This window comes from Bufo gargarizans, chromosome 4, assembly GCF_014858855.1.
Source record: "Bufo gargarizans isolate SCDJY-AF-19 chromosome 4, ASM1485885v1, whole genome shotgun sequence".
In the NCBI taxonomy this organism is placed as follows: Eukaryota; Metazoa; Chordata; class Amphibia; order Anura; family Bufonidae; genus Bufo; species Bufo gargarizans.
In genome coordinates, this window is record NC_058083.1 from 429,306,712 (window position 1) to 429,320,537 (window position 13,826).

The following is a 13,826-nucleotide window of genomic DNA, read 5'->3' on the forward strand; positions in this document are numbered from 1 at the left end:
TAGAGCCGCGGCCTTCTTGCCATTGACGTCACAGCTATTTCACTTCAATGACAAGGAACATCATACTGACAGAACGTGGTGAGCTGTAAATTTTAAAACATTAAAGGGGTTGTCCCACGAAAAATATTTTACACTTTTCAAACCAGCACTTGGGTATGAATACTTGTATGTATCTGTATAGTATTTTTTTTTATTTCTACATCCAGCTCACAGATGGCCGCACATGCTCAGTTTCATCCTTCAACTGGCTACTGAGCTGTGATAGGGAGAGCTGAGACACGCCCCCTTAGCTGCAGCAGAAAAGACACTCCCTTTGAGCCGCCAGCTTGATATAAATCTAGCAGAGCAATGAATGGGGAGATTTCCGGATCCATGCGAGGTACAGGGCTGGTTCTAGCTTTGTTAGAAAGAGATTATCATGTATTGTGTGGTGTCTCATTTTTTACATTAGTCATGGGATAACTCCTTTAAATAGGACTTACCAACATCATCAGTTTCCTAAATTAGGGGACTTGGGGCTGAGCGAGAGTGAACATATAAGGTAAATTTATTAACACTTATCTAACAAGCAATGAGGCATCTGCTTTGCAAATAAGATTTAAGGAATTATTTTGCATTATTCTTCACATCATAACATTCTGACAAGTTATAAATAAGGAATGGAATGATTTAAATAAAACCTTGTTGCTCCTCTGCCAAGACCTTCTTCATCAAATACCAAATATAATAAAATCTTAAAATAAATATATTTAGCACAGTCTGTCCAGTCTAATGTTCCATCCATGACGACCATCCTGCAATATACCGCTATACTTTCATAAGCAGACTTCATTAATATTCCAGCCACTCTGTCATGTATATGCAGTTAGAGGGAGAGATTTCACCACCTTCATGACAATCATGAAATACCTAGGACGACAAAATAAGAGAAAGTGTTTAAGTTCTTAACTAAAACGCTGAACAGTTGAGTGACCTAATTTTTTTTATCCATTTATTATGTCGGTTTCCAGGAAAGCTGGGTGACAACTGGAGGTAAGTGATTGACTACTCCATAGAATATAATGGGATAATCTATTTACCTTTTATTCTATTAAATGGTTTTTCGAAATTGGCAACCTATCCTCAAGATAGGTCACCAATATCAGACTGACAGGGGTGTGACACCTGGGACCCCCGCTGATCAGATCAGCTGTTTGAGGAGGCCTTCTAGCAGCTTACCAAGTGCAGCGCCATCCATTGGATAGTGTCCGTGTTTGGCATCAGAGCTCAGCCCCATTGACTTGCCTAGACCACGTGACCGATGAATGTGACATCACTGGCCTAGGAAGAGGCTGTGGCGATCACTAAAGGGCCGCGGCCTCTTCATACAGATGATTGGTGGGGGATCCCGGGGGATCTATTTCAAAATTACAGAAAAGACCTTTAAATTTGCAAACTCAAAAAACCAGGCACAAAACCTGCTCATTTCTAGACAGGAAACATAACATGAGGCTCTCGGGTTCTGATGGAGAAACTGTAACATAGCCCGCAGATACACAGTACATACAACATATAGTAATGGTATTTCGTTATGTAATTGAGGAATTGTTGGCCACCTCAGACAATCCTCACAATGACTGTCACCTCTGTACCGAATATACTTATGCCCCTGAAACTGCGCAGGAATAATAAGCAGTAGTTATCACAGAAGATGGATAGTGCACACAATTACATGTTACAATAAGGATAATAATCATTGTGACACCACAGCGCAGGGATAATACAATGATGTCCCAGTACAGAAATATTAAACAGTGATCCACATTTACTAATGTGAGTGCACCTTGATTTTGGTGTAAATTATACCAAAATACGGTGTGTCTAAGTGATCTGTGCTTAGTCCAAAAAGGGGGTGTGAATTCATGGGAAAGGGCCGTGCCCTCATGACAAAGGAAGTGCAGTCTAAGGCCCCATTCACACGTCCGCAATTTTGTTCCGCATTTCCTATGGGGTCGCACGATGTGCTGCCCGGATACGGAATTGCGGACCCGCACTTCCGGGTCCGCAATTCCGTTTCCCCAAAAAATAGAACATGTCCTATTCTTGTCCGCAATTGCTGACAAGAATAGGACATGTTCTATTAGTGCCGGAGATGTGCGGTCCGCATGCCGGTGTCCGTGTTTTGCGGATCCGCATAACACGCTACGGACGCGTGAATGGACCCTAAAATGCAACATTGTGCCCTAAAATGTGGCACAATGCTGGTGTAAAATTCTGTCAAGCTATGCCAACCAATAGCTGGTATACTCAGAAAAATTATCCTCCAGTCTGACTCTCTGTGATAAATCTAGTACATGTCTAGACAGCCTATCTAATTTCACGCCATCCACAAGATTAGTAAATCTGCCCCATTGACAGCACAGGAATAATAGTCATTTTGATGTCACAGTGCAGGGATGACAAACTGAGTGATGTCATAATAGGCGATTAATAATAAACACATGGATAATAAAAAACAGTGATGTCACAGGAAAGGGTTATTGTAAAAACGAGATTTTTTGGAAATCACCTGTAAAATCTCTTTCTCGCTTTATTCATTGGGGGACACAGGAACATGGGTATAGCTTGCTGCTGCCACTAGGAGGCGACACTAGGCGGAAAGCTGTTAGCTCCTCCCCTGCAGGCTATATCTCCTCCACAAAACCAAATATACAGCGGTGAAAAATCCTCAAAGTGTAAGCCCCAATACGGTCTACGCGTTTCAAACCAGATGGTTCTTAATCATGAGCACATCGTTAAGCACGAAAAATCGAGGTGCTGGATTTTTTTCCTTTCAAGTATACGAGTCTGGGTCTCTTCCCATCCGTGCACCTTCCAAACTACTGATGCAGGTGAGCTGGACTGTTACTATTATATCTCCTCCAGCCTGGAGAGAGCATATCAGTTTGTGCTCCAGCAGTAGAAGCAGAATTAACTGAAAAAAACAACTAGAACTGCACACTGCCATAAGACCGAACCAAAACCAGGTCCCAACTGGCAAATCAGGACCCCACTTGCCGTATAAAGAAACATTAGTTGGGTGCTGTGTCCCCCAATGAATAATGCGAAAGAGAGATTTTACAGGAGAGTTCACAAAAATCTTGTTTTCTCGCTCATATCATTGGGGGACACAGGACCGTGGGACGTCCTAAAGCAATCCCCAGGGCGGGAAACAACAACTGTCAAAAACGTACTCCCTCATGGAAGTCACTACACTGCGGCCTGTAAGACTCTGCGGCTGATAGCAGCATCTGCCGAGGCTAAAGAATGCACTCTACAAACTTTTGTGAAGGTGTGCTAGGATGACCAAGTTGCTGCCTTACACAATTGAGATGCAGAAGCGTGGTGGAGGTGCGCCCAAGAAGCCCCGACCGCTCTGGTAGAGTGCGCCGTAATTCCGGGAGGAGGAGCCTTGCCCTTAGAACGATAGGCCTCGGCAATGGCCGACCTAATCCACCGAGCAATAGTCCCATTGGAAGCCGCTAAAACCTTTACAAGGCCCTTCCAAGATTACGAACAGAGCGTCAGTGCGCCTAAAGGAGGCCACCACTGACAGGTAGATTTTCAAGGCCCGTACCACGTCCAGACGGTGGAGGGAAACCTCCTGTGAATGAGAAGGCTCAGGGCAAAAAGAGGGCAGAACAATGTCATCGTTAACGTGAAATACAGAAACAACCTTTGGTAAAAAGGACGGCACTGGGCGGAGCACTACCTTATCTTGGTGGAACACTAATAAGGGCTCCCTGCAGGAAAGAGCTGCCAGTTCTGACAACCGACGAATAGACGTAATAGCCACTAAAAACGCCACTTTCCAGGAAAGTAACCGGAGAGAGACCTCTCTCAGGGAGGTTCGAAAGGTGTGGCCTGGAGTTAAACCATAACTAGGTTCAGGTCCCAAGAGTGTAAGGGCGGTAGATAGGGAGGCGTGGTGTGAGCCACCCCCTGCATAAAGGTTTTAACCGGACGCAAGACTGCCAGTGTACGCTGGAAAAAAATGGAAAGGGCTGAGACCTGTCCCTTCAGAGAACTAAGAGCCAGTCCTAGTTCTAATCCAGATTGAAGAAAGGCCAGTACAGTAGGCAGGGAAAACTTCCTGGGAGAAAGACTGCATTGTTTGCAGAAATGTAGGAAGGACTTCCAAGTTTGATATGTTGTAGAAATATTAATAGTTGTAATCCGCTCTCCAATGTCTTTGTGTAAGAAAGGGTAAAAATCTCAACCGCAGTCCGCCAAAGGTGTTTTCATGTTAAGTTCTGCTGAGCAACTGCCCCTCCTCCCTGCCCAGTCTGTTTCTTTTATTTACTCACAAAAGGTGTAAAAGGGGCTGGCCCAAGACAAGGATACAGGAAGTGATGACATACAGGAAGTGATGACATGTCAAAGGACAGGGAAGAGCATCAATGTGGCTGGACAGACAATGCACACATCCCACCCCTGTATAAGGAAGGATGAGTCATGTTCATTGTCTGACCAGCCAGGTGGCCACCCATCCCCCATCACTGTCAGCATGGATCCCATTCAATACTGCTCAAAGTGACCAGTATCTAATGAAGATCATTCTACTGGTTCTTATAGGTTTGAGATTATCATAGAGACATTGCTACGGCTATTATCAGTATACGGTACGAGTATACCGACAAGGCAGATATGCATGTCTTAAAAGCAGATCTGTATCCAGAAAGGGATAGCGAAGCCGCAGCAGAGGTATAATATGTATCTCTCGTTATGCAGACTTCACTTCTCTAATGTGTATAGACATTTGAAGGGAAGAAGCCCAGTGCAGATGTCGTCTAGATACGGTAGTAGAGTAATGCCTCTGGATCGCAGTAGGCCCAGAAGGGGTGCTAGTACCTTTGTGAATACTCGTGGAGCAGTCGCCAGACTGATTGGTAGGGCGACAAATTGGTAATGGGTCGAATGAATGGCGAACCGAAGAAAACGTTGGTGAACAGTTGCAATGGGAACGTGGAGATAGGCATCCTGAATGTCTATGGTTGGCATAAAATACCTTTTACCAATGAAGCAACCACGGAACGGAGGGACACCATCCTGATTCTCTGAATCTGGAGGAATCTGTTCAATAACTTGGAGGTCCAGTACCGGGGACCACAAACAGGTTGGAATAAAAACCCGTAAACCGTTCCTCTAAGGGTACCGGTGCTATCACCCCCCCCGTGAGAGAAGGGATTGAACTGCATGAAAGAATGCCACGGCTCGAACAGGATCCCTGGGAGGCTGCGAGAGGAAAAAATGGTTTGGCGGGAGAGACGAACTCTATTTTGTAGCCCGAGGAAACTACCTTGAGCGTCGATGCGTCCGAAACATGGGATCGCCAAATTTCCTGAAAAAGGAGGAGACGTCCCCCCCACCCGTGAGGGTAGGGACGCACCTTCATGCTAAAGGCTGTTTTCCTGGGGCGGAATGAGGTTGCTGAGCACATGGATGCCAGGCCTGCTGGGGCTCAAAGGCCGGTCCCTTCCGTCGTTCTTGAGTGGACGGTCCCGCCGTTGAGGTTGGGGCTGGACGGGTGCCCGAGAAGCGGCGAAAGGACTGGTAACGGGAGGAGGAAGCTCTAGAATGAAAAGGACGTTTCACCTTAGGTTGGGGCAGATGGGTGCTTTTCCCACCCGTTGCCTCCAAAAAATAATCTCGCCCAGTCGGGTCCCAAAGAGTCACGACCCTGCAAAGTGAAGTCTCAAAAGTGTGCGCTTAGAGGATGGGTCTGCCTTCCAGACCTTAAGCCATAACTCTCGGCGGATAGATACAGCGACAGCCGAGGAACGAGCGACCATCGTCCCCACGTCTAGAGATGCTTTGCAGAGATATTTCCCTGCCTGAGAAATCTGGAGTGCTAAGGACTGAGGGTCCGCGGAGGGAAAGTCGGACACTAGGTCTTAATTCAAACGGAGGGCCCATTCCGAGACCGCCTTGGCTACCCATGCAGAGGCGAAGATCGGACGTAATGCCGAACCACTGGCTGCAAAGATCGACTTGGAGAGTGATTCTATGCGACGGTCTACTGGGTACTGGAGAGAAGAGCCATCCACTACTGGAATGGTCGTGTTCTTAGCCAGGCGGGCGACCGGTGGATCCACTTTCGGTGGAGAGGTCCATTTTTTAACATAATCGCCTGGAAAGGGGAAGAGTAGGTCCAGTCGCTTCGGAACAATGAAGCGTAAACCTGGTTGTTCCCAAGCTTTCGTGATAACGACGGAAAAGTCGTTGTGTAAAGGGAAAGACTTGGGTGTCTGTCTCGAATTGAGAAATGACACCCCCTGGTGGCTAGTGGAGGGAAGTTCCTTCTGAACCTGGATAGTGTCACGAATAGCTGATATCAGGTTATCAACCATGGACGCAATCTGAGAAGAATGCTCCGGGTCTATTTCTGCATCCAAATCCCCAATAATCTCACCCTCTGACATTGCGTCACCTAAGAGGGAGGACGTCTGCGAATGGGAGCCAGGAGGTAGGGGGGATGCAGAGGCGTCAGAGGTCTGCCTCTGGTTTGTACGCCCTGCGACGGTGTGGACTGCACTGGTGGCGGTTTCTCAACCAAACGACCCAGTAAGGAAAGGAATGGAAAGGGAGATTTTAGAGAGTTCTTCCACTGCCCGGGACAGGGACCTTGCCCAGTCGGGTTCCCCATAGCCAGGATGGTCTTGTGCTTCTGTGGGCTGCTGAAGAATAGGGGGATGGCTCTGTGCAGGCGCATGACGTGCAGAGCATAGTGATAGTGACTGGCCACGAGGGAATTTTACTGAGCATAAAGTGCAGGCATAGTAGGTGGTCCTGCAGGAAGCCTGAGGGGGAGCATTGGCTGGGTCAGACATTGTGGCCTGTCTCTATGCTGGAGGGGGTAGCGATCTCCTACAAGAATATGGCTGTCCCCAGTCCTGTGTCTCGCCCTGTAGCGATTGTCGCAAGGAAGAGGAAGCTGTGCTGAGGCAGGAAAATAGGCCCCACCTCCTCCGACACTTGTGAATGAAGGCGAAGTGGGTGATTTGAATAAAATTGAATAAGCCACACCCCACTGCGTTCCGGTCTTCGTCGGGCGGCGCATGCGGCCGCCATAAATAGCGGCCGAGTAAAAAGATGATGGTGGCCGAATCTATTTAACCCCCCATAACGTGGCTGCAATGCAGAAGATGGTAGCGCCTGCGACGATATGTGCCCTTCTGTAACGGGTGCCGCTGAGTGATCTGTACCCGTACTGGAAGGGTACCGAATATCGCTACCCTCTCTGGTGGAGGGGGGATATGGGAGGAGGCTCTCCCCCATCCAGACACGGCCATTCGATTGCGTCTATGTAAAAATGCTGCCTGAGGTGGACTTAACCCCTGATGTCCCGGCGCTCGGTAGGAAGAAGTTGCTGGCCAGACGCTACCCCCTATAATAGGAAGGGAGAGAGGGAGAGATATACTCACCTGGCTTCATCAGTGCTCTTCGCCCTTGCAAATCGGAACCAGCAGGGCCACCACACGACCGCTGGCACCAGGCAGCAGGGGTCCGGCAGAGAAGGGCTGGAGATTAGGTGGCCCTCTTGCTGGCGGGAAGCAGGGGAGCGAGGTTGCCCTGGTCCGTTTTGTCTTCTTGGGGGAGGCAGGGCGGTGAAATCAGTGACACCGGCCAGCCTCCCAGGGAGACAGAAATCTGTGCCCCATTCAGTAAACCTATAAGAAATTTTTTTTTTTATTAAAAAGCGCCACCCTGCAAAGCAGGGAGGTCTGCCTCCTACCACACTAAGCTAAAAACTGATATGCTCTCTCCAGGCTGGAGGGGGTATAGCCTGCAGGGGAGGAACTAACAGCTTTCAGCCTAGTGTCTCCTAGTGGCAGCAGCAAGCTATACCCAGGGTCCTGTGTCCCCCAATGATATGAGCGAGAAATGTGATGTCACATGTGGATAATAAACAAAGCATCATAATTAGGGATGAGCAAATCGACTGCAAATGAAACATCTGAAGTCGATTTCCATAAAACTTTGTTCTAATACTGTAGGGAGCAGGAGCTCCGTACAGTATTACAATGTATTGGCTCCGATGAGACAAAGTTATTGCTTCGCAAAGTCTCGCGAGACTTTGTGCAATAAATTCATTTGTACTGTAAAAAACCAAGGTACCACTTGGAACAGAACCAGAGTTTGGGAAATGTTTTTTTACAGTAGAAATTAATTTAAGAAGTTATTCCGCGAAGTCTCAGCAGACTTCGTGAAGCAAGGCGGGAGGCGGAGGCGGAGGAGGGAGGAGGAGGAACTGTGGCCACTGCGCCACCAATGAATGTGCCGGCCATATCCCACAGGGTCCCCCTCCTCCCCCCCATCATTGGTGGCAGTGTCAGTTCCGATCGGAGCCCCAGCAGTGTAATGCTGGGGCTCCGATCGGTTACCATGGCAGCCAGGACGCTACTGAAGCAGCGCATTATACTCACGTGCGCTGTGGCCAGTGGTCGCTCCTTCTCATAGGTCTGTGCGGCGCATTGCTAATGCTGAAAGCATTAGCAATCCGCCGCACAGACAGAAGAAGGAGCGACCGGCGGCCACAGCGCACGTGAGTATAATGCGCTGCTCTCTGCTCACTAACATACCATGGCAGCCAGGGCTTCAGTAGCGTGACTCCTGGCTGCCATGGTAACCGATCGGAGCCCCAGCATTACACTGCTGGGGCTCCGATCGGAACTGACACTGCCACCAATGATGGGGGGGAGGAGGGGGACCCTGTGGCCACTGCCACCAATGATTAATACTGGGGGGGGGTTGCGTTACCAGAGGGGGCAGGCAGATCAGAGGCTGGGGGGAGGGGGGGGGGCAGATCAGGGGGCATGTCTATGCTGTCCCCATCACAGCTCAGGGGGCATGTCTATGCTGTCCCCATCACAGCTCAGGGGGCATGTCTATGCTGTCCCCATCACAGCTCAGGGGGCATGTCTATGCTGTCCCCATCACAGCTCAGGGGGCATGTCTATGCTGTCCCCATCACAGCTCAGGGGGCATGTCTATGCTCTCCCCATCACAGCTCAGGGGGCATGTCTATGCTCTCCCCATCACAGCTCAGGGGGCATGTCTATGCTCTCCCCATCACAGCTCAGGGGGCATGTCTATGCTCTCCCCATCACAGCTCAGGGGGCATGTCTATGCTCTCCCCATCACAGCTCAGGGGGCATGTCTATGCTCTCCCCATCACAGCTCAGGGGGCATGTCTATGCTCTCCCCATCACAGCTCAGGGGGCATGTCTATGCTCTCCCCATCACAGCTCAGGGGGCATGTCTATGCTCTCCCCATCACAGCTCAGGGGGCATGTCTATGCTCTCCCCATCACAGCTCAGGGGGCATGTCTATGCTCTCCCCATCACAGCTCAGGGGGCATGTCTATGCTCTCCCCATCACAGCTCAGGGGGCATGTCTATGCTCTCCCCATCACAGCTCAGGGGGCATGTCTATGCTCTCCCCATCACAGCTCAGGGGGCATGTCTATGCTCTCCCCATCACAGCTCAGGGGGCATGTCTATGCTCTCCCCATCACAGCTCAGGGGGCATGTCTATGCTCTCCCCATCACAGCTCAGGGGGCATGTCTATGCTCTCCCCATCACAGCTCAGGGGGCATGTCTATGCTCTCCCCATCACAGCTCAGGGGGCATGTCTATGCTCTCCCCATCACAGCTCAGGGGGCATGTCTATGCTCTCCCCATCACAGCTCAGGGGGCATGTCTATGCTCTCCCCATCACAGCTCAGGGGGCATGTCTATGCTCTCCCCATCACAGCTCAGGAGGCATGTCTATGCTCTCCCCATCACAGCTCAGGAGGCATGTCTATGCTCTCCCCATCACAGCTCAGGAGGCATGTCTATGCTCTCCCCATCACAGCTCAGGAGGCATGTCTATGCTCTCCCCATCACAGCTCAGGAGGCATGTCTATGCTCTCCCCATCACAGCTCAGGAGGCATGTCTATGCTCTCCCTATCACAGCTCAGGAGGCAGTTGAAGGATAACACTTAGCATGTGCAGCCATCTCAGTGACCAGGTCAAAGAAATAAGAAAAAAAAAAAAACAGCAGGTGGCGCTATATGGATATATTTTATTGAATAACACAGTGGCTACGCAAAATTTTTATTACATGCAATTACAAAATAATTCTGATCCAGGTGCTTGTTTTAAAACTGTTGAATATTTTTTTATGGGACAACCCCTTTAATTTCTAAAGTGCAACTGAAGTGCCAGGTTTTGACAGAAGTGTCCACTGGCTGGCAAGTTTCCTCTCTACTACCTGTGATCCAGCTTTTGCTCTCATTCTAACTGACATCAGGTAAATATATATATATACACACACATCATTCACATAATGTCCACTTACCGGGCACAGACCGCAGGGAGTACGCACTAAGCCTGCTGGCTGTATGATTGGGTTCACCGCCCTATATAGCTTCATCTGTCCATCTACACTGCCCACTGTCCCCTCTTTAGCAGCAATTATGGTCATCTCTACTTTCCCGTCATAAATTAATGTGTTCAGGATGGTTTCTATATCTTCCATTGATAGTTCAACCTAAGATGGAAAAATATAGACTTAAAAACAGCATATTAGAAAAAAAAAAAAAAAAGATCTAATGTGAAGAAGTACTGATGCATGAGTAAAACATACACCTTTACACCTTTGTAGTATGCTAAATAAAAGGGGTTATCCGGGAATAACTGATGACCTATTCTAGTGATAGGTCATCAATATCAGATTGGCGGGGGTCTGACACCTGGGATCCCCGCTGATCAGCTGTTAGAAGATGCCAGGTGCTCACTGAGCACAGGGGCCTCGTCTTAGGCCATGTGGCGTCACCGTACATTGGTCACACGGCCTAGTTGCAACTCAGTCCCATTCAAGTCAATTGGGCAGAGCTGCAAAACAAAGCACCCGGGAGGCCACCATGCCCACTAAAGCTCCGGTGAGCGCCACAGATTCCCAAACCAGCTGATCGGCAGGGGTGTAGAAATTCGGACCCCCGCTGATGTGATACTGATGACCTATCCTGTGGATGGGTCATCAATATTATTTCACGGATAACCCCTTTAGGCCTCATGCACACGGCCATTGCTCGGCCATTCCCTGCTTTGGGGACAGCAATTTGCATGCGGTTGCCGGGACGGATCCAGACCCATTCAAACTGAATGGGTCCGTGATCCGTCTGAACCAAAAAAATCAAGTTCTATTTTTTTGCAGTGCAGAGTCACGTAGAGGAACCACACAGAAGCACACTGTTCCGCACGGCACTGCCCCTCCGGATTGTGTACCCATTCAAGTGAGTGGGTCCGCATCTGTGATGCTGTGAGCACACGGCCGGTGCCCACATATTGCAGACCCGCTGTGCATGATGCCTCAAAGTAAAGGTCCTGTTTGGCAGAGATCCGATAGTAACCCTGCAGGGAGCAGTAAGCGACAGCAGGAAGAAAGATCATGGCTTGTTCCTGTCATCTCTACTACTGTCCAGCCTTCAGTGACCACAGTGGGGTGGGTACAAGAACTTTTTTTCATGTTATCACCACTTTCCAATGAGAGAGTATAAACTGCTCACTGTCACAGATAGGCTTTGTGCACATCAGGTTTTAGTCCCCTGTTTTAAATATATATGTGATACCTGTTAAATGGATGCCTCAGACAAAAATAAATTGTTTAACCGCCTCCGGACCGCCTAACGCAGATGTGCGGTCCGGAGGCGGCAGCCCTGCGCAGAGTGACGCATATACGCGTCATCTCGCGAGGGCCGAGATTTCCTGTGAAGGCGCGCGCGCTCACAGGAACGGAAGGTAAGCGAGTGGATCTCCAGCCTGCCAGCGGCGATCGCTCGCTGGCAGGCTGGAGATGTGATTTTTTTAACCCCTAACAGGTATATTAGACGCTGTTTTGATAACAGTGTCTAATATACCTGCTACCTGGTCCTCTGGTGGTCCCTTTTGTTTGGATCGACCACCAGAGGACACAGGTAGCTGTGTAAAGTACCACAAAACACTACACTACACCCCCCCCTGTCACTTATTAACCCCTTATGAACCCCTGATCACCCATGATCACCCCATATAGACTCCCTGATCACCCCCCGTCATTGATCACCCCCCGTCATTGATCACCCCCCCGTCATTGATCACCCCCCCGTCATTGATCACCCCCCCGTCATTGATCACCCCCCCTGTCATTGATCACCCCCCCGTCATTGATCACCCCCCTGTCATTGATCACCCCCCTGTCAGGCTCCGTTCAGACGTCCGTATGATTTTTACGGATCCACGGATCGGATCCGCAAAAGCATACGGACGTCTGAATGGAGCCTTACAGGGGGGTGATCAATGACAAGGAGGTGATCACGCATATAGACTTCCTGATCACCCCCCTGTCATTGATCACCCCCCTGTAAGGCTCCATTCAGACATTTTTTGGGGCCCAAGTTAGCGGAATTTTTTTTTTCTTACTAAGTCTCATATTCCACTAACTTGTGTCAAAAAATAAAATCTCACATGAACTCACCATACCCCTCACGGAATCCAAATGCGTAAATTTTTTTAGACATTTATATTCCAGACTTCTTCTCACGCTTTAGGGCCCCTAAAATGCCAGGGCAGTATAAATACCCCACATGTGACCCCATTTCGGAAAGAAGACACCCCAAGGTATTCCGTGAGGGGCATATTGAGTCCATGAAAGATTGAAATTTTTGTCCCATATTAGCGGAAAGGGAGACTGTGAGAAAAAAAAAAAAAAAAAATCAATTTCCGCTAACTTGTGCCAAAAAAAATAAAAATTCTATGAACTCGCCATGCCCCTCATTGAATACCTTGGGGTGTCTTCTTTCCAAAATGGGGTCACATGTGGGGTATTTATACTGCCCTGGCTTTTTAGGGGCCCGAAAGCGTGAGAAGAAGTCTGGGATCCAAATGTCTAAAAATGCCCTCCTAAAAGGAATTTGGGCCGCTTTGCGCATCTAGGCTGCAAAAAAGGGTCACATCTGGTATCGCCGTACATAGGAGAAGTTGGGCAATGTGTTTTGGGGTGTCATTTTACATATACCCATGCTGGGTGAGATAAATATCTTGGTCAAATGCCAACTTTGTATAAAAAAAATGGGAAATGTTGTCTTTTGCCAAGATATTTCTCTCACCCAGCATGGGTATATGTAAAATGACACCCCAAAACACATTCCCCAACTTCTCCTGAGTACGGCGATACCAGATGTGTGACACTTTATTGCCGCCTAGGTGGGCAAAGGGGCACACATTTCAAAGAGCACCTTTAGGATTTCACAGGTCATTTTTTACACATTTTGATTTCAAACTACTTACCACACATTAGGGCCCCTAGAATGCCAGGGCAGTATAACTACCCCACAAGTGACCCCATTTTGGAAAGAAGACACCCCAAGGTATTCCGTGAGGGGCATGGCGAGTTCCTAGAATTTTTTATTTTCTGTCACAAGTTAGCGGAAAATGATGATTTTTTTATTTATTTATTTTTTCTTACAAAGTCTCATATTTTTTGTAAGAAAATTTTTTGCAAAGAAATAGTTACATTTCGATTAATAACAAAAAAAGTAAAAATGTCAGCAGCAATGAAATACCACCAAATGAAAGCTCTATTAGTGAGAAGAAAAGGAGGTCAAATTCATTTGGGTGGTAAGTTGCATGACCAAGCGATAAACGGTGAAAGTAGTGTAGTGCAGAAGTGTAAAAAGTGGCCTGGTCATTAAGGGGGTTTCAGCTAGCGGGGTTGAAGCGGTTAAAGTGTAATCAAAAATGAAATTCCTAACATATGTGATGCTGAAGGGAAGATATTCA

The 13,826-nt window shown here is 48.4% G+C and overlaps 1 protein-coding gene across 1 annotated transcript in view; it reads right to left on the reverse strand.

The window, feature by feature from the left end:
* Positions 1–533: 533 nt before the first annotated feature.
* POLR3F (RNA polymerase III subunit F) overlaps positions 534–13,826 on the reverse strand; it is a 38,804-nt gene continuing 25,511 nt past the window's right edge. The window contains exons 8-9 of the mRNA XM_044290747.1: positions 10,366–10,557; positions 534–909 (exon numbers count right to left, since the gene is read on the reverse strand). Of these exons, the coding sequence (XP_044146682.1) occupies positions 832–909; positions 10,366–10,557 (270 nt within the window). The 3' untranslated portion in view covers positions 534–831. The remainder of the gene's footprint in view (positions 910–10,365; positions 10,558–13,826) is intronic.